This window comes from Chanos chanos, chromosome 4, assembly GCF_902362185.1.
Source record: "Chanos chanos chromosome 4, fChaCha1.1, whole genome shotgun sequence".
In the NCBI taxonomy this organism is placed as follows: Eukaryota; Metazoa; Chordata; class Actinopteri; order Gonorynchiformes; family Chanidae; genus Chanos; species Chanos chanos.
Window position 1 is genome coordinate 24,135,634 of NC_044498.1, and position 27,981 is coordinate 24,163,614.

The window sequence follows — 27,981 nt, forward strand, 5'->3', positions numbered from 1 at the left end:
CAATTGGAGTTTCTAAGGAGGTGTGATTAACCACAGTTGTGGTTTAAAATAGTGGACAGATATGACAGACCTCATAAATTACATTAGGAATCACTGCACATTAAAATATGTACTTGGTATCATAATGGTTCACTTTGGCTAATAAACAAATCACAACTTCCCAGGGTAATTCAATGTTCTTCTTTCTTCAAGAATGATAAAAAAGGACCAGGTGTGTTATTGCTGCAACAAACATAATCACAATGCAGTTAAATTGAGAGCAGAGAAGAGTTGAAAGAATTAGCCTACTGTTTTAGACTGATTACTGTTCTCTGATTTCATAGTCTGTTGGAGAAGCATATGCCTCCTTGTGTCTTTCGGATGATGTTTTGTTGGACTCTGCATACTTGTATCTAATTTAACTGACAGTTTAAGCATTTTAAAACAGTCTCATGGTACTCCCACAGAGGATGGACAAATGAGGATTGTCATCTCTGCATGTATTTTAAAGACAGTGGAAATGTTATGATGTTATCTCACATGATACTAACATCAGTATTTGGAAACAGAAAGTGGTCTACACAGACAGTGGTATTTTGGTCTAGCAACAAGGACACTGATTGGCTAACAATGTGTCTAGCTTAATTTATGACGTGTTGTCAGTTGTTGACGGGTGCCGAGGGGCTGTAACAATCAAAATTCTTCATAATAGAAAGCCTGAGGAGGAAGCTGTTTATCCGTTTATGTCAACAGAGCTCCAGATTGAGGCAACTGTAAATAAACCAACATGTTCCTCATTTACTCCACCACACACCAAATACATAGACAGTTCATGCATTGACCAAAGCCTACTCCATGAGGACTAGGCAATCTCTTGGTTTGGAACATTTAAGGATGACCTAATTGACGTAATTACTTTGGTATCTGTATATTCTTCCATCTCCAAATATTCCAGTAAGATTAATCAGCTCCGGCTCAGGCGGAATCGGCTGAACTGCTTTCAGTGTGAACATGTTTACTCTATTTTCATGGATTTCTGCTGAAACTTCTCTGTGGCTTTTTATCTCTATATTCTCAGAGCACTGTACACCATAGATCTCACATAGACTAATGGAGCTAATTCCCAAGGACATGGAGCGTTATACTGATATGGAAAACCTGGAGAATTGAATCAAGAGGAATCCTTTGTTTTACCAGTGTCTGTGGGAGAGGAACTCTAACAAAAGAAAAAAGACACTTGCTATGTCATCTAGGTTCTTGGAAATCAAATGCCTTTCATATGTGTGATTCAGTTAACATGTCATCATCAGCTTCATCTGAAAGTACTTGTCATTTGGTAACACCAGAGGCAAATGAATTGTATTGATATATATGCAGGGATGTGTTCTGGTGTATATAAGTACAAGCATGAATGATGTAAAGGAACAGCCCAGTAGTTAAAAGTGGTGAAAAAAGAAGCCATTACTGGGTCTGTGACAAGAGCTGTGTACATATGTATGTATTTAACTCTACCTTTGTATTGCAATGTATGCTCTGCCTTTCTACTGGACATCAGTTCATTTCACAAATGCAGAAAGCAGAGCGATTTAGGTCCAGCTTTTCAGAAAATGGAAGCCGCATTGTATGCTGGGATTTGGTAGCCTTCTGGTAATTATGCTAATGAGGATCTGTTTAATGAACCAATCAGCATGCTCTCCAGTGGCCCTTCAGAGAGTGGGAGCAAACATCTGCGGGCCTTCCAGATAAGCCAGCGTGGGCTATCTATGGGTGGTGCCATGACTTAGAAAAGACACACATATTCTGACAAAAGCTGGTGATGTGAGCCAAAAAAATGGACATTGGATGGATTTTTCTTGTCAGCCAGACCTTTAGGAAACCGACCAGTTGAGGTCTGAGGGTTGAAGGTCATTTGTTTTCCATAAAATTGCCAAGGCTTTATTGTGTGACTGGCAGAACCTTGTTTGTGTTTTGATTTGCCTCTTCTTTTTAAAACAAGCCTGTCACCATCAAAACACTGAATCTCTTCCTCACAATAAATTGCTCCTATATTCCAGTTGCATTAATCACCAAACACTGACATACAGTACTCTAAACTTTGATTCACAGCATTATGAATGTCTCACAAGTGTCTGGGTGTCAGTTTTAAAACAGAAAGAGTGAGCTGACCATAAACCACAGTTGGCTCTGTTGACTGATCAAGGTGTGCAGTGGTATCTAACAGAAACTCTTCTTCCTCTTCCTCTTCCTCTCATGCAGACGTCATGGGGAAACAGAACAGCAAACTGACCCCTGAGGTGATGGAGGACCTGGTGAAGAACACGGAATTTAACGAGCATGAACTCAAACAGTGGTACAAAGGCTTCCTGAAGGACTGCCCCAGTGGCCGTTTGAACTTGGATGAATTCCAGCAGCTGTATGTTAAGGTGAAGACACTTGGCACATAGTAGAATGTTTCTGTGCATTGCTTCACTGTTCCTGGCAAGTCCGTGGGGACGTCATGTGAAAATGCATGCCGTAATTTATGTGGCATGGAGAAAAGCCCTCTGAGTGACACAGACAGACACTGTGATTCCTAACCTCAAGGCAGCGCATGTACAATGGACCCTACTTTGGTCCATCCTGTTTTTTGTAGTTTTACATAGGATTTCCATGGTTTGATTTGAAAGTTACCCGTATTTCTATCAAATGAATAACACAATGTTTTGATTATCAATGAGCATTATTTGACCGGCTGCAGGCTGAGTTGTTTACAATAAGAAAATTATAATTGAAATGATTAGACATGAGAAATAGAGTGTGAAAAATGGTATTCATTTGATTGAGGTTAACCCCAAAGTTGTGTTAAAATAAAAAATACATTCTACCACTACACGTTAAGTTCAACATACTGTCACACAATCCTGGAGTGAAGGCCCTTTAAAGTCATTTACAATAGCTATGTGACCCTACATTTAAAATATTTAATAATTACTGTTTTTCATTTTACCATACTGTATATTCAAGGACTCAGTTATGATATAAGGTGGAGGATCGTATAATCATGCATGTAAGATATAAACTCATGTGTGACTTTGTCTGATATTGTATAAGTATATTTATGTATTTTATATTTTACCACAACTTTGGCATTAACCTCAATCTAAAGCCAAAGTAGGTAGATTAAATGTCCAGTAAATATCTAGCTGAAATCAGTTGTGCATGGCTCAGATCCATGCTGTTCTGAAAAGATCCCCACTGAGCGGATAGAGCTCTGGCGTGAGTCAGACATGACATCCTATTGTGATATCCCATTTCGTTTCTCAGCAACCTAATGTAAGAGTGATGGTTTTATTTAAATCCTAAAGCTACTGTGAAAAATGGATTACCCTCACTGGCAGGACAGTGAATGGTTAGGAATGGTTAGGTACAGAGGGGTGTGTGTGTGTTTGCGTGTGTGTTTGCGTGTGCAAGGGCACATGTTTATGTGTATGTGTGCGTGTTCACTTGCGGGCCGTGGGACTGCAGTCATTAGTGCGATGTGGGGGATCTGTGGCTGTTTTGTAACCAGGTCTACTGTTTAATCTGTGTGTTTGTATGCCTGTGCAACCACCATGTCAAACACATGAGCTAATTATACTTAAAACATGACTCATGCATGAACGCTCATACACACACACACGCACACACGCACACAAAGGTTACTCTTGTGATGCAGAGATCTCATATAGTTATGCATGCATGACTGTTGCATTCGTATTAAACATATTGTTACTCCAGGAGGTTTGTGCTCAAGGTGACCATCACACATTATGCATGTAGAGAACATGGAGATTTGAGATTAGCGAGATGATGTAGCACTGCATAAGTCTGTGAAACTGACAGTGTCCAAGTCATCCTGTGTTACTTGGCATCATCTGGCCAGCCTGCCGCCTTTACACTTTGTGCACACATTGGGTAATTGCAGAACAATAATTACGCTATTATGCTTTATTATTAGAATTAGACAGATTCTACAACAATTTTAAGATTAAAAACAATTAGGCTTCATGTGTGGAGAAGAGAAACAGGCCAACTGTTGGTAAAGAACAAGCTGCAATATTTTTCTTGTAGCTGCTAATTTTAGCCTCCTTTTTGCTTTCAGAAAGCATATGCACTAGTGGTTTTCAGTAATGGGTTCCCAGACTAGAGCAAGGATTAGATCAATCCAGTGGAAAAGCATTCGAGATTTATTATCTGCTAACTACAAATATATTTGTCCTGGTTCTGAGAGGGAGTGGGTGGGGTTTAGCTCACAAAAGTTATTAATTACCACTATGACATCAGTATCACTGACATATAGATAACTCTAGGCTCTCTACTTCTCAAAAGTATTTATAGAACAAGGTTTCTTGCCTTTGACTTTGTTAAAGTGCTAAAGTGTGGTTCAGGCTGATTATTTTACACAAATTCCCTGCGAGTGCCGATGTTTGTCATATTCAGAAAGACACACTAAGCACTTGGGGAGCCATTTGTAACCGCAAAGCAAGCGACACATGCGCTCCTATTGATTTTTTTGTCAAAAATGTCCAGAGGTTATGGTGCCAACAGCAGAGTGGCCTGCCTGCTGTTGGATGTTTCATTGTGCTGTTTTGGATATTGTTGCCGTGTCAACCACAGTGAAGTGCAGCGTGTCATCGTCTAGAGTTCCTGCTGAGTGAGGCAGGTATACACAGCATATGAGATTCTAATAGGCATTAATGGAGCACAGGCAGAGCAGAATCCCCCACTGTTACAGACTGAACAATGTAATGACAAGGATCAATCATCTAATCATCCTCTTACCACTGATGCCTTGTTCACTGTATTGTTACTCATTTAAAGCTTTTACAAGCGGTATATTTAGAATTTAGGATCTCTGTGATCGTGCACACACACTGTGAGCAGTGAGTAGTGAATTTAACCTCTGCACTTAACCCATATGTGTCAAAATCCGGTCCTGGAGGGCCAGGGTTCTGCCGATTTTTGTTTTCACTGTTTAGTTACCTGTTGATTTTCACCTTGAAAACAGGTGTGCATGCTCTTCAGGCAATCAGAGACTGTATTTAGTTTGACAAGAAAAACAGCGGGACCATGGCCCTCCAAGACTGGATTTTGACAGCCTTGATTTAACCCATCCTATACACACCAGTAGTGAGCACACACACCAGGGGGGTATTCCAAGTACATGGTTTAGTGATTTGCCCAGCTAAATTAACTCAGAATAAGCAGTAAACCTCCTAACAGAAGAGCCCTATGGCTTCATTCTCCTAGCAAAACAAAGCCATAGGGCTCTTCATTGAACTAGCTTCATCCAGTCACAACCCCACTTCCCTAACCATTAGGCCACAGCACCCCAAAGAGTACTACTGGCAGCGGTGAGATTCAAACCCACACCCCCCAAAGAGACTGGACTCTTAATCCAGTGCCTTAGCCTATTCGACCACACTACCTGTAAAAATATCAGGGGAGAGTGTGTATGCAGTCCCCCACTATCACAAATTATGCAGTCGAGATTCCCGCATTTGGGGAATTTGCAGAGGTCAGCATAGCCCAAGTGCAATGGCTAAGCCTCACCCTAGGTGAACCACCTTCGTGATCATTGTGTCTCCCCTGGAAAGGTCATTTTGGTGGTGTTTATTGAAATCATTCAAACGGAACAAAACCCACATTGGCAATGTATGAATCCAACAGTGGATACGGTAGGCTACCTCAAACACCAGTCTTTCTGAGAGACAAGTTAAAAGTGTAGTGTTATAGGACCGTAGGGTCCAGTCCAAGCCCTTTGGGTTGTATTTTCTCTTTACTGCACTGTCTGATCTCTGGGCAGAGAGACATTCTGTGGGTCACAGCACAGACATGTTTCCACTCACACTCTGTGGTGACCTGGGCTACTGGTGTAGTTTTGGGCTTGCTATTTTTCTGTGTGTAATGGAAGGCAGTGTAATACAATTTGACAGTTTTGCTCCAAAATCAGTGCGAGAAGAATGAGAACAATAGAATTCAGTCAAAGGTGAGTTTTTTGGAGCATATAAAATGGCTTGACTTCAAGTAAAAACATCTATGTGTTGCAGTCAGATATCGGAAAATTAGAAGAGACAAACAGAAACACAGATCTAAGTCAAATAGGCAGGTGTGAAGACCATGGCTTATGTAGTTTCAGAATAGCCATCTTTTTCTCTTTGGCTACATCCATGTGTGTATGTGCCACAGGCCTGGGATCCCTCACACACACACTCACTCACACACACACACACTCACACACACACACAAATATGTGTGCATGCACTGCCAGCTTAGCTTCATCATGTTGTCATAGCCCTAGCATGGTGGCAACTAGCAGTCACTGTCTAAAAATAGTAACTGTCGTTTACAAAGAGCATGTTCCATGCACCTTCATTTTTCCAGCACAGAGGGAAACCATAACATCAAAGACTGCTTACTCTAACTGTTTCAGTCTGCTGTCCACTGTGGTCTGTTTGGGGAGGTGTGATTCAATCTTTTCATGATGCTCAAAATCAGAGAAACAGAAATGAAATTAGGAAGTCTTTCTTTTTTTCAGTGGAAGATCCACAATTTGAATGAAAGGGACACATTTATTTTACACGTACAGCATTTCAGTCAGTCTGGAGTCTGGTTTCTTGGTGTGATAGAACATGTTCTCTATGCAAGTGTTAGACAAATTAGTTTGTCCTCGTTGAGAAGAAACCACAAGTTCTCTTAAGAAAGTGAAACTTACTGGAAATGACAAAAGGGAAAAAAAAGAGGGGTTTCTCTGATCTCTCATCTGCCATATGGATTCTATAACTTTCTGTTACATACACAAGTTCATATGCTACAATTCTGTGGCAGTACTCTTCATACAACATTCCGATAATTTACCGTTGTTTTCTTTTGTTTCTTCAATTTACGTTGATGTAATTTACTGTGATTTCTGTAGTGAACGTTTTATTCAAAGAGCCATGCCGTTAATCGGAGCTTTATTCGGTGTGTAACTGATTTATACTCCTCGTTTGTGTAAGTATGGTGGGACACAGAGATAGCGAGAACTCTGACTGAGGATGGGTGGATGAAATAATTAACGACTCAAACGAACCATCTTCTTCTCGATATCAGTTGCAGTGTGCACATAGCCAATGTCATGCAAGGTTGTCTCTCCAAAGGAAAATAAATTTCTCCAGTGCAATCAATACAAGCCCTCTCATTCTCTCCCTGCTTTGCCAAGCTTATGTTCTGACCTTCATTAGATAATGGCCCGTAGTGAAACGCCAGTGAGAGGTTTCCCCGTATCAGACTAGACTCCTTTTTGTTATTGTACACAGCCTCTAATGCGGCAAGGAGTTCCTGTTTTTAAGGAGCACTTTTAAAGCACTCTGTGACGCTCAAGCATTAAAACCTCCTTTGGAAGAGAAAACCATAGATTCTGTGAGATGTAGTGGATTACTGTACCTCGTACCTCTTATCTTTAAAAGCTTAGCGTTGAAGTGCATTCATTTATTACGCTTGACATTAAGTCCTATTGCATGCATAATGGCTTATTCGTAAACATGAATTCAGGCCATGACAAAGCATGTTATGCTAATAGACATCAAACTCCCTGCGTTTAACATGAAACTAATGCATAAAACAGTAAAAACGGTAGTATTATGGTTATCTCACAGGTCGTCTGAACTAAAAGTCTTGGTTTCAGTGATCACAGTTTTATTCCTGAATGATTCTTTACTTTTGAATCATAAATATTCAAAAACAGTAATGCTACCATCATTATGGAGCATTACAGGAAAGCTAGTGTGCTCATCACTGTGTTGTTTCACCCCACCCATATTGTCTCTCATGATGTGGTGGTACTGGGTGGAAAAATAAACAAAAACAAAACAAAACAATAAAAACCTCTGATCCCCTACACAATTAGGCCTGCAGTCACCACAGCAGCCTGGTGCTTCACCCTCAATGTCAGCCCAAGGTCTCCCACTGGTTTAGTCCAAAGCAGGGCCTATGATCCATGGTTGGCCGCAACCATGCTATGTAATGACAGCAAAAGCTTTTCGATTAACTGGACATTTGATAGTCATCCAGCACCACCCTCGTGTTCCTGCCACAGCCTGCGTTTCATTCTCTGTGTTCTGTCTGTTAGTTCGCACACACTGTTCTGCAGCAATAGTGTTTGGGTCTGACTGAACAAAGCCTTTTTGATTGATGTGTCAGTTTGTTCTCACACTGATCCTGGATAATGAGATTGTGATGAATTGTTTGTTGTATGTTGAGTTGATTGTTGTTTATATTTGTATAACAAAAAGAAACAAAAACAAAAAAGCAGAGAGCCTGAAGATAGCCCCTGGTGAAATATATGTTGTAGTAGATGTTTTTTTTTTATACGTGGAAGAAATGCTTCTTTCTCTTGAAGGTTTAGCTTGCACACAGCAGAATAATATTTGGCATACGTACTTGAGTAGCCATGGTTTGATTAAATAAGAAAACGACTCTTAAAGCCCTAAACCGTTCTTCCTCGCAATCAGATCAAAATGATTCATGAGGTAATTATGGTTAATGGATTTCACTTACAGTGGAATTTGATAAGACCCTTTAACACTTTGCATGTATTTCTACAAAACTGCTTTATAACAACCCCCAAAAAACAGATAAAACTGAATTTATGACAAAATGCAATGGTAGCCAAATGAGTGTGACCTGGTGTGGATGATCCGGTGTCTCGCCTATAGCCAGCAGTGACATCACCACCCCAGATATCTATTAGATGGGTGAGGTAAGGAGTGTAATGAGGTCACCTCATGGACCCGAATGGGCAGGATGATTTACACCTGAGAGCAAATGAATGTGTGTTATCTGCCATTCCTCTGCTCTTTAAGTTGTGAGGGACTTTTAACAAACTCAATTAACTGTATTAGTCATTATTAAAGATGGTTATGTGTAGAGTACTGATGTACTGGTCTGCCTAGGCCACATGGATCACCAACTCTCAGTCATATTCCAGAACCTGGGACTAATCTGATTCACCCTACAGCCCTCAGCCAACTGCTACCCATGGGTAGTAGTTATTTGTTTGCGTTTTACTGCGTGTATATTTGATACACCAGTGAGACATGAAAAACTATTGAGCCTTTAAACATATCTGAGAGTTGGCCAGGTGAGAATCTTTTTTTTTTTTTGAGTTTTATTACAGAGCAATTTCACTGTTTCCTCATAATCACAGTCACATCACATTGGAATGTAATATATGCTTATCGTTGTTTTGGCATTAGCTTGTGTTTACTTGTGAGATAATAAATGATGAATGACTCTCAGATGCTCTGTGTATCAAATTTAGACAAAGTAAAATATCCATCAGCATTGGATGGCAGAGTAAATGAAGTGAATTAAACCCACCTCCCACCCCCCACCCCTCAAGCCTGTTGTCCACCACCGTTCTGTTAACCTGTCACCTATAAATTGCCGTTGTTTCTTTAGCTCAGAGTAAAATGAATGAGTGGTTTGTTTTATTTCCTTGTCAGAGCTGGTTTGGCCATTCCCGCATGAGGCAGCCCTAAAAAGCACTTATGTAATGGTGTCTGGGACTGCAGCAGCAACAGAAGGGCTGTGCCAGTTGGGCGCAATTACCCCGCGGGCACACAGAGCATCTAATTCAATCACAGGAAGGAGGAGAAGGCAGGGCACAGGGCCTATCTTGCCCCCCCCCCCCTCCCCATTGCCACAGGAGGAGAGCCCGACGTCAACCCAATGTGTGAACTCCCTTTTTTAATGTGCTGTGCTGACGTTGTTTAGTCCACCTCAATGCTGCGTTATTGTTCCATTAAAAAATACACATAACACCCACAGGACATGAGGCTGCTCACAGACCTTCTGTTACACAGACGATAGACAACTCTGGAAGCTCTGATATTTTACAGAGTTTTCAATTTCTGCAGTGTTTGTGTGCACACAGATAGACAGAATGTAATAAACCTTTAAACTCCTGTTTATAGTGAACTCTATTCTAGATTGTTCACAGTATCTACTTATTACCAAACTCATAGGCACATCCACCCACACACACACACACACTCACAGAGTTATCAAAGAGTGTGAATGTGTGTGTAATTGTCAGGACTCATCTCTATAAGTGTCTGTATGCTTACCTCAGCTGATGAGTGATGCAGAGTGGTTTATAAAAATAAAGAACTAAACGACTTTCTAGACCTGATGGCTAGAGTTGATCAGTCATGTGCCTTCTGGTTTGAACCAAATGCAGAGTCAGTCTGCACGAATACAAAATCCCTTTTTTTAAAACAAGAGCTCCCTCTACTGGTCTGTATGTCAGCAATGCTGTGAATAGGTTCTTCACACACTCTCAATTGCCTTTCATCTATCACTCCCCTAACAAACTACTTTTCTTATCAGCTCTTCACAGTGACTACAGTCTGGATTCTGATAGTTTTTTGTCTGGCACTTGAATTAGACTGGGACTTGTTAGGATGATGATGCTGCCACTGTCCAAGTGAGGCAATATTACATGCCAGCATCAGTTATATAATGCTAACGTGTTTTATATTCGCATACACAGTCCTTACTCTATAGTGGTTTGTTTAAACTAGATCCTACAAGAAACAGTGATGCAGTGAACAGTGATTATAAACTGTTCATACAGAGAATGACAACCTCACATGTCTGTCTCTGGTTGTCGAAGTCATTAAATTTCATAAACACTCTGTTCACACATAGACTTTCAAATCACTAGCATTTGACAACTCCCAGAAGCCAAATAATCCATTCTGAAGTAGCTTGAGCTAAATGATCTAATAACCATTATAAGAACTAGGTATGACATAAGAACAAATTACAAATTGTTCTAGCATTCCTGCTTCTCCCCATACTCTTTTACAGCTGGTCTGTGTCCTCTGCACCGCTGACAGGTTAGCAGACTAATTAAGGCATATTAAAATCTGTATGTTTCCTGCATTTGATCCTAAAAGTGTGGCTACATTGCTTATTATTATCTGTTTTTCTTGTGTGTATGTATTTAGTGTGGCTGTATGCCCCTGTGCCTGCTGGGATTCATATGCTGTTGATTAGTACATTGAGTCATTTCTGTTCACTCACTCCTGGCTTAATTAGCCAGCGATTAAAAATTCAGCTTGCATTCTGAGCAGAGTACAGGGAGATTGTGTGAGTTTTATGATTCTGCCAGGGCCCGGCAAAGCAGAATGCCACTGTGGGTCTTTTTTTTTTTTTTTTACACAACCACACGCTGGGACCATCTAAAGCACTGTCTAACACAGCATACTCACACTTACAAGACTGAGGATTATGCATGTGGTTGTTTTTCAGTTTCATTTTGGCTTGGCTGTGCTCTTCTCATGTATAGCTGCAGTGACCAAAGCCATGTATAGACACTCTCCTCTGCACTGTGTTTGCTGTGTGTGTGTGTGTGTGTGTGTGTGTGTGTTTGCGTGGTTGTATAGGAGTGGGAGAAGTGGGAGGGTGTGGGCAGCAGATGGCATTGGTCCAGCACTGGCATTACTGACTGCTCCTCTGTGTATTATCACTGTGGAGGTCGGGTGGATTGGATAAAACAACCTATCTGTATACCATTAGTCATAACTCTGTGTGTGTGTGTGTGTGTGTGTGTGTGTGTGTGTGTGTGTGTATGTGTGTGTGTGTGCATTCCCACATGTCTGTTTGTGATGCGAAGGTTTTTGGGAGCAGTACTAGAGCCAGTACAGCACATATGTAAGTGATAAATGAAAAGATTCGATAGGACATGCAAGAGCAGTCACCATGCAGAAGTCACTTACCATACTTACTCATTTCTGTGACTGAAAAAAGAGAGTCAAATTTTAACTACTTTAAATGGGGGAAAAAAGCATAAATAAATAATTTATTCTTTCACCAAAGCTGAATTAACCACCTCATCCAAAATCTCATCCAAGCTGCTCTCACTGGCAGGTTTGAGGAGGTCTGTCAGAGTGGAGTGGGAATGGGTTCACTAATTGAGAACACCACCGTAGTGCTTTCACAGAAGACATTGTGGGACGCTGGCATTCTTAATTGGCGTCCATTAGGGTTGAACGATTAATCGATTTCAAATCAAAATTTGAAACAATGTGATTAGCAAATCGCAAAGGCGGCGATTTAGGATTTAGAATATACGTTAGGTTGTGCATCTGACTCAGGGGTTTAAATTGTCGTGTCAATGGTTTTACAAATTTATGCCGTCCTCCATGTGTGACAGTCATGCTTACCAATCAGAAATGCCATGCTCCTCGCGTACCAGTTATGCTCACCAATCAGAAGTGACCCAAGGCGACTGTGTATACGCCCACAACAAACACGTGAAACCCAAGGAAAACGTTACATTCGTCGTGCAGAAAAATGGCCTCCGCTGAACCAGAAACAACGTTGGACAATTTAGTCCCGAAGAAAAGCAGCACTTCGGTGGTATGGGACAGGGTTTCCGCTATGATTTTTTCTTGCTCTTCCGGTGTCCGTGAAGAATTTATTTTACCGGACAAATTTGAAACTTACCGGTTACATTTCAATAACAGTCTATGTTACAAACGCAAACATAATGTAGGTTACACGTAGGTTGACGAAAAATTAATTTGACTATTTAATGAACATTAACGACTGAGCAAAACCTCAACATTAGCTGCCAAAATGTAAGCTAATGCAAAACATCTGTAACCTGTGACATCTGTAGCACCTGTTTTTTTTTTTTTGTTTGTTTTGTTTGTTTTTTTGTTTTGTTTTTTTAAGGCTAGGCCTACATGGCATCAAATGTACGCTACTAGATAACATTTTCTTTTCTTTTTTTCATTGTGGCAAAGTCCTCTGCTGCCAACTTGAAACCAAACGTGTCCAGTGTGTCTTTGCAGCTTGCAGACTCCTCCATGCTGTTTCGCTGTAAAAACACAGATGTCTTGTTTAGGGATAGCCTTTGTTATAGCTGCGTTTTGTATGAGCATTATTATGTTCTATGCCAATTAAAAAAAATTTAATAAATACATGGTGGGAGCAGTTCATATCTTTAAGTTCTCATCCTTGCATTGAAATATAGAGCAGTTAATATTTTGATGGTATCTCATGTGGTAATGCTCCATCACATGTTTTAAATATAGCGAATATTGAACTGAAGCTTGACTTTAAAAAATTATATCACAAATCAAATCGCAATTGCAATATCTGTCAGAAAAATCGCAATTAGATATTTTCCCCAAATCGTTCAGCCCTAGCATCCATTAAAAGTGGGGGATGTGGTGGAACTGTGGAGGCACTAGAAGAGAGGGTTTAGATCAGGGGTGGGCAAATCCAGTCCTGGAGGGCCGATGTCCTGTCGGTTTTTGTTTTCACCTCTTAGCTACCTGTTGATTTTCACTTTGAAAACAGGTGTGCATGCTCTTCAGCCAATCAGAGACTGTATTTAGTTGGTTGACAAGAAAAACAGCAGGACCATGGCCCTCCAGGACCGGATTTGCCCACCCCTGGTTTAGATGCTCCTGGTCTATGATAGAGGGTAGAATTACCTGATGGATGGGCATCGATGAGGTGCTTCGTTATATTTTTGGTCAGACGTAGGGGTAGGGAATAGTAAACAAAAAAGAATAGGTTCATGATGCAGTTAGACTTGCTGTGAGGGACTTCAATAAAACCGTGGCATACCCTCTAGGCTTTGAGATTGCTTACTAGACAACTGACATATGACCTGACACTGGTGAGTTCTTCAAAGGAGGGGGTGGGGGTGCTCACAGTTGCGGTTTGAGTTGTGTTGTTAGTGTAATGGGTTGTGTAACTTGTTTATTTCACTGATTAGCATGGAATTTATCTCTGTGGTGTAATGTTTGAAGCGTGCCACAGAGAGCTAGGGACCTATTTATACACGCTGTTAGACTCTTATCAAAGACGGAACTTCAGTACCTTACCAAAGTGAAAAAACTTCAAGAGAATTTCACAGTCCTGCCCTGGATAGCTTTTTTTTCTTCTTTTTTTACTCTCCATCTTCCATTTTACATAACAATATGTTTCATAACCTGCCAGATTTGCGCAGAGGAAACAAGCCGAGGGGGTCTCGCAGTGGCAATTCCAATTCAGCCTGACTTTTGCGTTTGTCTTGTTGTTGTTTTTCTTCCTCTCTGGTCGAGTGTAAAGCAAGACCATATGGCACAGAAGGGCCAGCCCCAGTGAGAGAGTCACTTTGCATTTGCGCGTGGTACATCACGGTTGGGTATTTACATCCTGTCGGTGGGAGACTGGGTCCTGCCCATCCCTGTTTAGCCATCTCCACACTGGCTTTGGTGCCCAACAAGACCACTGCTGACTCTCTGGCTCTGAGTTTGCTCTGACAGTGTGTCAGTACTGGGTTGCAGTTTGGTGCATGTGGAACCCTGAGAGGGAAAGAGACCTGTTTAAGCAGAATAGTTTTCTTGGTCTTTTTGGAGTTTGACTTCAGGAGGAATTTGACTGTGTATGAATCAGTGTGGTGCCTTGGAAGTTGGAGGCTGCAGGCTGTCAGTTTTAGCACAGGTGTTTAACTCTGTTTCTGATGGATAGCAGTGTGTCATGTCCTTTGAGAGAGATTGGGCCATTTTCATGAGGGGTGTACCAGACTATGCCGCCGCTCCCCAGTCTGAAATAACAAATAAAAAAAGGCCAAGGGGGATGTTGAATCAAAACTCTTTAAATGGTCATTCACAGCTCTGCTCCCTTATATCTTCTTCATTACCTGGGTGTTATTAGGTAAACTCAGCCTACTAGCCTACTGTTTCAAGTAATCCAAACCAATCATTCTGAACGCTAAAAATTCATTCTGAAATCTCTGAAGTTTTCCCTTCCAAACAACTTGCCCTCTTCTCTCACTTTTTGTTAAAAAGATACCTATCTGTGCTCTTTAAAATGCAAAAATGTGAGTGGTGACAACAAATATAATTTTTGTTAGATTAAATCTTCAGCAGTATTGAAGTAAAGCAGGATGCAGCTCATGAAAATGGCTGCTATGCGTTTGGCTTGCAGACTGTGTGTGATTAGGGATGATTTGAGCCCTTCTGGTTTTGCACCTCTGACGAGAAAAGCCAAGTGGAAAGTCGTCCCTAATGAATAGCAACTTGTCACTCCAGAGCGTCTGGGGAATTTCTCAAACTCCCACATGTGCTGCGGCAGAAATCTAACCTCATAATTTGATATTTGAAGGGAGCGTTATGGCATATGTAACTTCTGCCTCATTCATCAGAGAACCCAACCACTCTCTCTGTCTTTCTCTCTTCCTCTCAAACACTCTCCCCCTCTCTCTCTCTCTCACACATACACACACACACACACACATTCTCCCTTTCTCTCTCTCTCTCTCACACACACACACACACATTCTCCCTTTCTCTCTCTCTCTCTCTCTCACACACACACAGCCCCCCCCACCCCACTCTTGTCTCTCAACAGTACTGAAGCCGCAGAGAAAAATCCTGCTATGTCTAATTTCTCACTCTTTGAACACGGCATCTCCTCCTAAGCGTTCCGAATTTCTAATTAGCTGCATGCAGCATTGCAGTTACACCTAAGAAAATCCATTTATCCGAATGAGCATACAAACAGAAAGCTAAAGATTAGAAAATTGTGAGGAAGGCGTGTCTGCTACACAGGCTTAGACGCTTAAACAATTCATCTTGTCATTCTGTGATAACATCACACATACAAAATGAGAATAATTATCTGTTTTCATCTCTCCTTTCCACCCTCAGTTAACACTTGTGTGTTGTCTCATTTGGAGATTTAAATCCTAATATAACTGAGAGTCTCAGCAGTCTGAAGTTAGCATGAAACCTGTCTCTCTCACTGTGCCGTTTATTAGACTGGAAATGAATTGTGTCTTTTGACGTACTCTGAGTCATATAGCACTGGGATTTTGAGATGAATGAGTGCAATGAAGCTTGGAGTACATAGAGGGGGAGTCCACTGGCTCCTAAGAGCATTGTCATGTCTGAGGAGGAGTAACGCAGCTCCCTGTGCTTGTCTGGAGTTCACTGCTGTACTACTTTAGCATTGCCAGCTCAGCCTGTCAGACTCCAGAGTCAAAGTCCGCATTGCGGCCCACCCCAGGAACCCCACGAGTGACTGCAATGCCCAGTTACTGCTACAGAATGTGAGATTCACTTCGGAGCTTATCTACAAACACACACACACACACACACACACACACAGAATACACTTGTATGTATAGACCAATTATACGGTGTCATTTGCAGTAATATGGTCAAAAATAGCTTACGTCTGAATGGATTACATTCTTGATTCCGTTGATAAAAAGAGCATTGCATTTCATGTGTTATTGTTAAGTTGGATTAAACTAAATAGGATTTGATAGAGATTGTGTGAAACCTCAGAATAGATAACAAAGGATTAGTATTGACCTGACCTGTGCCTGTATAGACAGAGGAAATGCATTACTAAAAAGGCTTCCCTCTCTCTCTCTCTCTTCCCATAGTTTTTCCCTTACGGTGACGCGTCAAAGTTTGCGCAGCATGCCTTCAGGACCTTCGATAAGAATGGAGACGGGACCATTGACTTCAGGGAGTTCATCTGTGCCTTGTCCATCACTTCACGGGGAAGCTTTGAGCAGAAACTCAACTGGGCTTTTAACATGTATGACCTGGATGGAGATGGCAAGATCACGAGAGTGGAGATGCTGGAGATTATTGAGGTAAAATACATTGTCCCAACCCTTACAATTTCCACTACAGTCAGATATGCACCAACTCTTTAGATGATCTAACTGCCTCTAAATTTGTCCTTGATTTTTTGCTTATCCTTATATTCCTATATATCCTTACATCTATTCACATAGATGAATGGGTAGAAATTCCTCATAGAATTAGGCCCCTGAAACTAACTCCTATATACATCTTGCTCTTCAATTAAAAACAAATAAATTGATGATCAGCACTCATGTGTATGGCAGTATGTTTTAGATAAAACACACTCATTTTAAATATACACTATTGATTGTGAAGTATGATATGTGTCCTGTGCAGCTCCTGGTGATTTTGAGGCCTGACAAGAAACTTAGCTAAAGCAGCAGTGTTGAATGCACTGGAATGCATTCCAATGCTGGAAATGAAATAAAGTCTTTTTTTGGGGAAGAAATTAAAATATACACAATGTCCCACCTCCCTCTTGACAGGCAATCTACAAGATGGTGGGAACTGTTATCATGATGAAGATGAATGAGGATGGCTTGACGCCTGAGCAACGGGTCGACAAAATCTTCAGCAAAATGGATAAGAACAACGATGACCAAATCACGCTGGAGGAATTCAAAGAGGCAGCGAAGAGCGACCCATCCATTGTATTATTGCTCCAGTGTGACCTGCAGAAATGAGCGTACCAGACAAACGCCAGGGACTGCACAGAATATTAATGTTCCATTCAGTTTGCAGCTATTTCCACTGAAAAAAAAATAATAATGATGCTTGGACTACCTTTCAATGGATCTCCGCTTCCTGTGTCTGAAACACCTGTGTGTGCATGAGAATGTTCTTTGCTGACAAATTTTACATACACACATACAGCACCAGTGCACACAAACACACACACACACACACACACACACGTACACCGTGCTACCACACAACACATATAAATATAAATATATAACACTTACCATGCACAAACATACATGCGCATATATATATATATATATATATATATATATATATAAAATTTGTTTAAAATATACTGCCAAAATGTGAACAGTGTGCAAAGTACTTTCCATACCTTCTCATTCCACTGGAGCTTGCACATCAGTGATGTGCTTATGTTGAATTAAGCTACTATTTATTGGTCGATTTTACTGATGCTAGCTATGTGTTTCATATACTACTTTATGTCAACCAAGCCAAAATTCTTATGATAATCTTAACTGTTTCTGAGTAACCATTTGTCCATCCTTGAAAATATACAAAAAAAAAAAAGACTGGATGGATAAACTAATTGATTCTTATCCATCCAACATTTCCCTCCAAATGTGCTTGTATTGTTCGTGACTATAAATGTAGTTTATTTGCATGCCATTAGGTTTGCCTTAAAACACTCCTCATTTGCATCCTATGAGAGTAATGAAGATAAAGCCTTACTGAAGAAATGCAAATAGAAATCTAATAATGTGTGGTTGACGAAATAGGAAAACCTATTATTTTACACTTTGTTCCTCTAGTAAAGTTTTGGTGTACGGGGTGTATATTTGTGTTTACTTAACTTCAGTATCTATGACAGCATGTTTTATTTTAGCTACAAGTAAACTATATTTTATTGATCGTCATGTCCCACCCCACACCCTCCCCCACCACCACCCCTCAAAGTCTCATGTGCCCATTTTCACTGAGGAACATTTGAATGTGGTTAGTCTGTTGATAAGACATCAGTACAATGCATTGTTAGAAACTTTAGACTGAGGCAAACAAACTCCTGTGCTGAATGCAATACAGTGTGTGAATACAAACTGGCAGGAGCGGAACCACAGAGAAACATACTGTCCTCACACTTGGACAGAGAATCAGTTTGGCTATGAATTCTAAGAACCTTTGCTAAAAAAAACATGGATCTATTCGGTGTTAGTAATACCTATAACCTTATACCTATAACAGAGTTTGTCCTGTCTGTCATTCCTCTTGTGAAGCCATACAGTTCATATCAGTGTTGGGAATCCAGGGGTTAACTGTTGAGTTAAAACACTGCACTACTGTGTTGAGGTTGTAATGAAAAGGGCAGCTCTGTACTGAGTGTCACGTTGTATGAAATGAGCATAATAAAGGCTTCGTGCCCCCGTAGAGATGCCAAATGTCGTTCCTATTAATTATAACCATATTACTGTATCATAAGCGAATTAATGGACACGCTTGAGTTTTGCTCATCTGTCCTTCGGCTTCTGTATTCTAGAAATGTCCTCAAATGCATTATATTTCTTTTTGTCACACTGTTCTAAGAGAGGAGCAAACTGAAGGTCATTGGGCTCAGTGTCGCCTGTTGAACGACAACTCTGCATTATTGCGAGTGAATGTTTCAGTGCTTGAGGGTGGCGAGTTTAGCCCGCTCCCAGAGCACTTGGTTATCCTGTGAACCATCTGCATACTTGAGATGATTTGAGGCTCAGTTATCAGGCCATAGTATTACAACTGTAGCTTGGTGGCTAGATGGAGACAAGCTTGTCTGTCATAGACTTAAAATCAAGACTAAATTAAGCCTAATTCACGTCTATATTCCATAAGAGGTTATTCTCTGTTGGTCTGGAACTGGTCGCTCATGTAAACATGTTTGCCCAATGCTGTTTGTACATACAGTATGTTATCAGAAACCAAACAAAAAAAGCAATGGCTACTCTTTTAACTGTAAGATATTATTTTGTACATGTAGCATGCATTGTGCCCCAGATGACATGGCTGCACTACTCCTTGTGTTGTGGATTAAAATAACAATAAAAATTATATGCGCTGTTTTCTCAAGGGGTCAGTTTTACTGAGCAAATCATTTGTTATCACAAACGATAATGAAGAACCAAGTGCAAAGGTAATCTCCTCACTGTCCCTCCACTGGACCCTGTCTGGAATATTCATTCAAATCAAATTTGCTTTTGTAGCTGAAGCTGGAATTACAGTGAATGAAACAACAACAGGGCGTTAATATATGTGTAAAACTAAAGCTGGGGTATCCGTTTGCCCTAGTTAATGCGTATTTGCGTCAGCTCTCGAGCACCAATTGGTATGCAATACAACATCAATTTTACCTGGAAAGCTCACTTGGAAAAATTATGCTGTTTTATTCTTTTCTTCACATTACAAAACAATCTGAGCAGTTCCTTGTAATAAACTGCCGTTTTACACATTTAACTGAACTACCACGGATTACCTCTAGGTGGAGATCCCAAATATAAAATTAAAATATACCACTTTTTCAGATCATGCATTCTGCACTACATCAACAGACAGTCTGACATAAAGTTATCGTACATACTTAACATACAAACAAACAGAAACAAGCCCTGTGGACCTGAATGGTATTCTATTAAGTAAACCTGGCTGGGACTCCTATGAGACTGGAAGTTGAAGACCGGTAGCTTTGATCTCACTTCATAAATGGATGGAAAAGACGACAACCTTGGTTAACTTAAATTTCAGAGCACATGTGGTAGCATAAAAAAGTAAGCAAATAGAAATTTGTTGTCTCTCATACCATTAGCATGTATGATTTAGGGAGGAATATTATTTATTTGATTAATTATTTGTCTTTGTTCACTTATTTATTTATTTTGTCTTTTTCATTTATCGTTGTTTGTCTGACAGTATACTCGCTTGTTTGGTTTTAGTTTGAGTGTTACTGTCAAGATGAATTGGAGTCATGACCCTACACACTCCGGTGGAGTAGGTGGCGATATGCACCTTTTATTATTTGCTTGCAATGCCGGAAATCAGTGACCCTGCACACGGGAAAAACGTCATTGCGTTGCGCCAGCTGTTACGCAGAGCCATTTTAGTCCAGGATTGTTGACGAGGGTCGACGTTGTACAGTTTCTTTATTTCTGACTTGTAATCCTCTTTCAAAGGACGCAAAATGGCGATGCAAGCAGCCAAACGCGCAAATGTAAGCGTTTTCTAGTCGTTAAGTGTCGTGTCTTGGAGTTTAAAGAAATCAGACAACGTGTTAACCCTTGCTTTGGAGTCGTGTAGCTAATGTTAGCTAGTTAGTTAGCTATGATATTGTTGCAAGTGCGGCTCGGGCTCTGCCTATTTTCCACAACTAATACCTAAAATTCTTAGTATATGAGATACTATATACTTGGAGTATATACCTGTATAGTCCAAGTCGTTTCAAGTGCTCACTGAGTCTCATAGCTCAGTCTCACCAGCTAGCCATGGCCTGGCATAGCCCTGGCAGGGATCACACAGTCGTAGCATCAGTTCGGCTGCCGACTCATTGTGATGGTGTAAATTTGTTATGAGTCAGTCAGAGACGTTGTAGAAGTACATATATTGTTTTTCGAAGTGCTGTTCTTAATTCAGGGTTTTTAAACCCCCTGAGTGCAATTTCTTTTCATACTTTGATGGAGGTTCTTACTAAGTGATGCACTTATTGTAAGTCGCTTTGGCTAAAAGCGTCTGCTAAATACCAAATTGTAAACTGTAGTTTTTATGCATGCTCATAAATCTCTTTCAGATCCGGTTACCTCCAGAGGTGAACCGAATATTGTACATTAGGAACCTGCCATACAAGATCACTGCAGAGGAGATGTACGACATCTTTGGGAAATATGGACCAATTCGTCAAATCCGAGTGTAAGTGAAAGTTTAATGCGTTTCTGTTGTCGTATTTGATTAGTGGTGTAGAGTGAGTGTATTGAGAATGTCTCCATTTGAGCTGAGAGCATATCTCTGAGGACATCTTTGATGTTAAGGGGGTGCTGTATCAATAACTGTTTAAAAGACTGTTTCAGTTGTGTAAGAGGATATGACTGATGCTCAGTAGTGGTACATTTAAACCATATATTAAACTGACAACCATGCAGTTCATTACAAAGACTGGCAGGGATTTCATTGTAGGTCTATCTGAAAATAAAGAAATTCAGAAACCATAAATTTAAATGTTTTCTTTCTTTAGTGTAAGTGCACATGTGTCTCATTAAGTGTATCCATTTAAATACTTGTCTTTTAGTGACTGTAATAGTGTGTGCTTAGGAGAGATGGGAGAGGCAGTATTAAAAATACCTTATTCATTTTGCCTTGAAACAGAATTTTGTTAACCAAGGCCTGTACGTACTACTTTTTGTTCTTCATGCTGAATATACCATACTGCCAATCTTCACTTAGTGTGGAAGCCAATATGTCTTAATTTCCCCCTTAGTGGAAACACGCCAGAGACCAGAGGAACTGCCTATGTTGTATATGAGGATATATTTGATGCCAAAAACGCCTGTGACCACTTGTCTGGATTCAATGTCTGCAACAGATACTTGGTTGTCTTGTACTATAATGCTAACAGGGTAAGTATGATTGAGAGCCAACCTTACAAACAGTTTGATTTGTTACATTACAGCTAGGAAATACTATTTGCTGTCGTGTTTTCACAGTGAAGTTGACAGGAACCAGTAATGCATTAAACTGATGAACTGAATTTCAGTTACATTTCAGTTAAAAATGTGAACAGGCTAACTCATAGATGTTCTGACTAAATACGAGTGCAACTTATGCTTGTCTTATTGGTCTTTGGTATTTGAATAGGCTGTAATGCTCCCTTTTATTTCCAATCCATTTAATCAGTGGAGTTGGAATTATGTGATACAGTGCCATTACAGGTCATGCATGTTTCCTCTTTGTTTTCCAGGCTTTCCAGAAAATGGACACAAAGAAAAAGGAGGAACAGCTGAAATTGCTGAAGGAGAAATATGGCATAAACACAGACCCCCCAAAGTAGAACATGAATTGTTGTTGTATATATATTTCCTCTTTCTTTAACAGACAACAGTTGAAGTTTGCCATAACTTATTTCCTTCCATATAATTGTTCTAAATTCTGAATGTTGCTCATACCAGACCGTGTATGTTTTTCAGTTCGATTTTGCTGTCAGGTTGCAGATGATTTGATTCTCAGTTAATGCTCTTTATTTTTATTAAATCATTGACTCTCTTTTTTAATATGTGTGGCTTGTGATTTTTGTTTGTTAGAATTTGTCATGAAAAGCAGTGGGTTCCATTCTATACTTCACATTTATAGACACATTTGATGGACCAAGGATTTTTTTTTTATGTCAGTAATGGTGCTAATAGAAGCTTAGATTGCTGTAACTTTTGGCTAAGACCCTGAAATTGCCCAACTTCCCTTTGCTATAAACCGCTTATCCCACAAAACTGCGTCCTCACATCTGTTTTTTCAGTGAAATCTTCAGATGTTTTAGTTTGATGGCATATTTCATGTAGGTATATCAGTACATGTAACTGATCATAACATTTAATGATTTCCTATGACATATATCGTTAGAAGGAAGTCTTTCCACATGTGAGTTTTTTTATTTGTTTATTGTTTTTGATATTTTAAAGTGTTTACAGTTGCATGATTTTGCTCATTTAGGAGACACTCTTATCCAGAGCAACTAATAAGCATTCAAATTTAGTAGAAGAGAAACAACAGGATTCCACCATCAAGCAGAAAACCTCTCTGTGGAAAACGTCGCAAGTAATAATTCATGAAGATGGCTGTCATATAAGCTGTAAACAGTCCAAAAATATACGTGAATTTATATACAGTACTTGATTACTTATTAATCTAAATAATCATTTTTTCCTCTTGCACTTTGACAACAGATTTTTCCAGTGTTATTTACAGAGTACAGGATGAGTTTGGTTGCTTAATAAAATCAGTTTGGTTTGACGCAATGGCCCTCTCCTCTTCGTGGGTCCCGTACTGTCTTGGCAAAGTAACTCGCATGTCTATCTTGGTCTTGACCGAAGTAGTGTCCAGTAGTGGGGGATTGAAATGGAAGCGGCTAAATGGTCTGCGATATGAACCGTCTTACGTGAGGGGTGCATCTGGCAGTGAAATGCCAAGGAATTGTCCTCGTTGAGGAGTGATACAAACAACACATCAACAAAGCTATATTTAAAATAAAAATACGAGGAGAGGACTGATACGTCCGCTGTAAAACACGTGCACGTAACGAAACGCCCTCTCACATTTAGGGTATCAGACAAAATAAGTAACTGAAGTGATGAGAGATGGCGGTTTGTGCGTACATCATCAGTCGCGAGTGAGATCGACTGGACATTTCCCTTGAAGAGCTAAGAAGCATGTAAAGGTATTTTTTTTAAGTAGTTCTTGAAGAATCAGCATAGTAACATGTTTTGAAAAGTCTAGGTCTTAAACAGAGAAATATAATCAAACATCTAATTATTTGATTAGCTGACTCAGGACACGTTTTTGATTGCTCGTTGGCTAACTTGAAGCGCCATCAGGCCGTTATTAGCCAGATAGAAATGAGCTAAGGTAACACAGCGTATGGTCAGTTTCGTTGTTGGATTTTTAAATTTTCAGAAGTGTGTCAACAAAACGTAACGTATATACTCAATTTACAGAAGACGTGCGTTTTACACTCACTGTTTGTTTGTCTTTAACAAAGTTGGAAAGTATGCCCCTGAGGTCGAACCATGTGCTACCTGCTCACTCGCTAATCAATACTACATTTGGAGTGCTAGCATACATCGCATACAATTTTGACCAATGAAAGTACCATTACAAATTTTAAAGATTAATTATAATTCTAATAGCTAATAAATTTTAATACCATTAAATGAACTCTGAGAACCAAGTCCATCTTGGTGCTGTAAGTGCTTAATGCACAACGCGGGCGAACGAAACTAATTGCCAATTAGTTGCGTAGCCTCTCATTCTACTCTGATGGAATTAGTGATGGGATAGTGTACAGCAAAAACCGAAAACTCACTACGGTACCGTACTGCCTTCTCCTTACTGCTCATGTATATCAGATTCGTAAAAGTGCTTTGTTGTCACATTTTTCGCAGAAATTACAGCATTTAACAGCAACTGTATTTTACTTGGAAACTTTAACCATACCGTTTAAAGTAGTGTGATTTTCATGGTTGTGTTTGAGGAGTAGTACTGTTCCATATGAAGAAATGTTGAATGTTGTAAATTCCTTCCATTTTCACAACTGAAATAATGGGTGGCGTACCCCCCCCGCCCCCCCCCGTGCTGTCACCTGTAACCTATCATGGGGTCAGTTGAACAGTTAACCTAGTATTTAGGAAGTTAAGTTGGTAAATGTACGTGTTTGTTGGTAAACTTGTGGTGTGGCGAAGGTGAAAAATATAATGTTTGCTGTTCTTTCTACAGTTCTGTAGCCCAACCCTTGTTCAGTGAGAGAGCACTGTACACAAATTTTATTTTTGAGCTGAAGTGCAGTTCTAGCTTCAATGCCAGTGGCTGGGTCATTCTTGGGTGTGGGCTTGTGTGTGGTCTAGACAAATATTTAATGTCCATGCAGGACTCTAGTCTGGTCACACCGTTAACAAGTAAAAGAAATCAATGCTTTTCTGGCTTGGGTGATGTTTGTGTGAAATGGCAGTCAGAACTATCCCATTTGTCACCTTCACCACCATTGATGATGACGCTGAATTAGTTGATTTAGGGCACTTTAAGTTAAAACAGAATGCCTTCTGGTGTAATATGCAAAATTAGCGGAACAGTCATGGGATGCAAAATGACTCCCCTGTTTTGAATGTAAAGAGCATCCAGGTACTGTCTAAGTTCAGCAGAATGTTTGTTTTGACATGTACTGGCATGTTCCAGTACCACAAAATACAATGTATCAAATGTCCTCCCACTAATAGTTGGATGCATTGTAATTTGGTCATTGATACTTAAGAGTTTGGAATCTACTCTACAATTAGAATGTCACTAGCCATACACACAATTATTGTTAGGTTATTGTAGTTTGTAAATCAAGTTGCGAACTGCCTCAGTAAAACCTGGTCAAATAAACATTTGTTCACCGCGAACTTCTTGTATTGAAGATGACTGGATTTGTACACCTTTATGTCGAAAATTGGTGGGTGCACATTGCTCTACATATTATTCTACCAACCTTCCTCTCTTTGGAAGAATGTTGTGTGATTGTGATCTATAGGGGCCTATACTAGTTAGAAGCCTTCCCATACAAAAGCAAATGCATGAACTATTTTGTTGGCTGATTAAAGACTTTAAAGAGGATTTGAACACGCCATATTGTCTTTTGCTTACGAAAGTGACACTGATTTGTCATTTGTTTCCTCTGCTTCAAAAACATGCGTTGGCCTGCTGGCTTGGGTAATTCATTAACAGTTTTTGAAAAATGTAGGCCCTTTCCATGTACCTCTGTCATACTGTTTATCAGAGCTTTAATCAGTTGCTGATTCACATACTAATCCTGTCTGATTGGCACTTGAGAGATTGAGCAGCAGGTGTCTCTTGCTTGTACCATCTTCACTGAAACAATGCTGCACAAATTAGTTCTGCACTTAAAAAATACTTGAATACTTAAATCTTCATTTTTGTTTCTAAAATTCTCTTTTTTGCCTGGAAATAAAGGTAGCACAATTGAGTATATTTAAGTTATTTGTAGACTGTGTAATAGCAAAGAAATACTAACATAAAAACCTAAAAAAAAAATAATTGGTGTACATAAAAAAGGAATATGTGTTTTCAGTGCACTTTCACACATCTGTCTTATTTCTCTTTTTTTTTTTTTTTTTAACATGCCCTGACCTGCACAGTCATCTCTGTGAATATGACTCAAAAGGTGCTTTTGGACCAAACAGTTCTTGAATCTTATTCGAGAGGAACTACCACCTGGGAAGCTCCCCCTAGAACTACATATGTTCTAGGGCTTTTTTTCTGTTTGCATTTGCACCGCCAGTAGGAACGCTGAAGTGACGTAAGCTGGCCGACGGAGGTATAGCAACGTCATGCTAAGAGCTGTTGTTTACCCGGCTAACCAGGGTAGCTGCACATTTTTAAGTACAAATTTAATGACTTTTAAGACCTTTTAAATACCTCTAAAAGGAACAAATAATACCATTCCTGTGGCAAAAGAAGTCGACAAAATAGACTACAGTATACACAGTTACTGAGTTTCACTAAATTTGAATGACAGAAATATTCACTGCACATTAGATAACATTACTGCCTTCTCATTAACGAAAATAAAACTGTATGGCTATAGACCCAGTCCAATGGAAAAAAATGTCCCCCTGCATTTACCACCGCAGTAGCAGTGAACAACTCGATGAGCATAGTACTTTTCGGGTGCTAGCATAGCGCTTGTGCCAGACGCTTGCTCGCAGCGTCATGTTTTTGGTTGTTTCCTTTTTCCCCGCCGCAGCCCTCAAATTGTAAGCTGGATAAACATGTTCTTCTTCTAGGTTAAAATGCCAAACAAACAGACACACAAGCACCTACGGAAGCAGAGTGTACACTACTTCTTTAACGTGCAAACGAACAGGTATTGGACGTTGCGGAAATGACCATTGTTGTGGGATATAAAATACCGGTAAAATAAAAAAAAAAATGAAAACTGAACAAAAAATAGACACACTCATTCATTCTACACCAGATGAAATTTAATGCCTCCCCTCCTACAATTCCAAACATTAAGACATTTTTAGACCTGAATATCAAAAACGTTAAGACATTCTAAGACTTTATATTTTACACAGAATTTTAAAAATGGCGGTTGTAATGACCACATACCTACGTCTGGACCAATTGCTGTACTCGTACATCACCCAAGGTTCCTATTGCGCTGCAAAAGTACCTACTCTGAAGTAGGAGCTAAAAAGCTCCTCAAAACGGCATTCTAAGAACTATAATCATTCGAGGTTCCTGCGGTGCGGACACGCAAAGAAGGGGGGGGCTTTCTCCAACAGTTCTAATAACTATGGAAAAGTTCCTCTGGTGCGAAAGCGCTTAAAAAATACAAAGATGACTACTCGGTGCAGTGCTGAGTTGAGTTTGTGTGTGGCATGTTGCGAAAGACTGGCCCTGTCTGTTGAAATAGTATGTGTCAGCAGCCTCCTTGCTTGCTTCACCCAAAGTGTCTTGTCCATTGCGGTCCCTTGTCATGGCTTAGGGTGTGGATTCAAAGGGTCAGATGAACAACACCTGTCGACTTTCGGTGCCTATCCTTTTAGTAGACCATTGCTTACTAATCTCTGGCCCTCTGTCTTTTTGTATCCACTTTTTATGATAGTATATGGGTGTCACCTTTGGGTCCACTTCTGTTACTAGCCTATGTTTTGCAACTACGGCATGTGGTTCAGAGTGTTCTTCTGTGCAGTTTTAAGAATAACAATGCTTGGACATCCGTGCTTCTCATCTTTGTACATGTTTGAATTTTGCTTCAGTTGAATCACTTCTTTTGGTCATTTTTGTTGAATTAGGCCTGCACATTGAATTACAGATCATGAGTATAAAGCTATAACCAATGGAATTT

General features: G+C 40.0%; 2 protein-coding genes and 1 non-coding gene across 4 annotated transcripts; 2 read left to right on the plus strand and 1 right to left on the minus strand.

Annotated features, from left to right (window-relative positions):
* Positions 1-2,240: 2,240 nt before the first annotated feature.
* vsnl1a (visinin-like 1a) lies at positions 2,241-17,332 on the plus strand. 2 transcript variants are annotated; one of them, XM_030771327.1, is made up of 3 exons: positions 2,241-2,402; positions 16,439-16,654; positions 17,135-17,332. In XM_030771327.1, the coding sequence occupies exons 1-3, from the start codon at positions 2,241-2,243 to the stop codon at positions 17,330-17,332; spliced, it is 576 nt and encodes a 191-aa protein (XP_030627187.1). The 2 variants fall into 2 exon arrangements, with proteins under 2 accessions (XP_030627187.1, XP_030627188.1); XM_030771328.1 differs by lacking the exon at positions 16,439-16,654.
* On the minus strand, positions 5,438-5,602 carry LOC115811002 (U1 spliceosomal RNA). Its single transcript, XR_004025263.1, has one exon. It is a non-coding gene; the product is annotated as a U1 spliceosomal RNA (small nuclear RNA).
* A 3,140-nt stretch (positions 17,333-20,472) lies between the features above and the next one.
* sf3b6 (splicing factor 3b, subunit 6) lies at positions 20,473-22,780 on the plus strand. Its single transcript, XM_030771689.1, has 4 exons — positions 20,473-20,586; positions 21,160-21,278; positions 21,844-21,982; positions 22,324-22,780. Exons 1-4 carry the CDS (start codon positions 20,557-20,559, stop codon positions 22,411-22,413), a joined length of 378 nt encoding a protein of 125 aa, XP_030627549.1. The 5' UTR covers positions 20,473-20,556; the 3' UTR covers positions 22,414-22,780.
* The last annotated feature ends 5,201 nt before the right edge of the window (positions 22,781-27,981 follow it).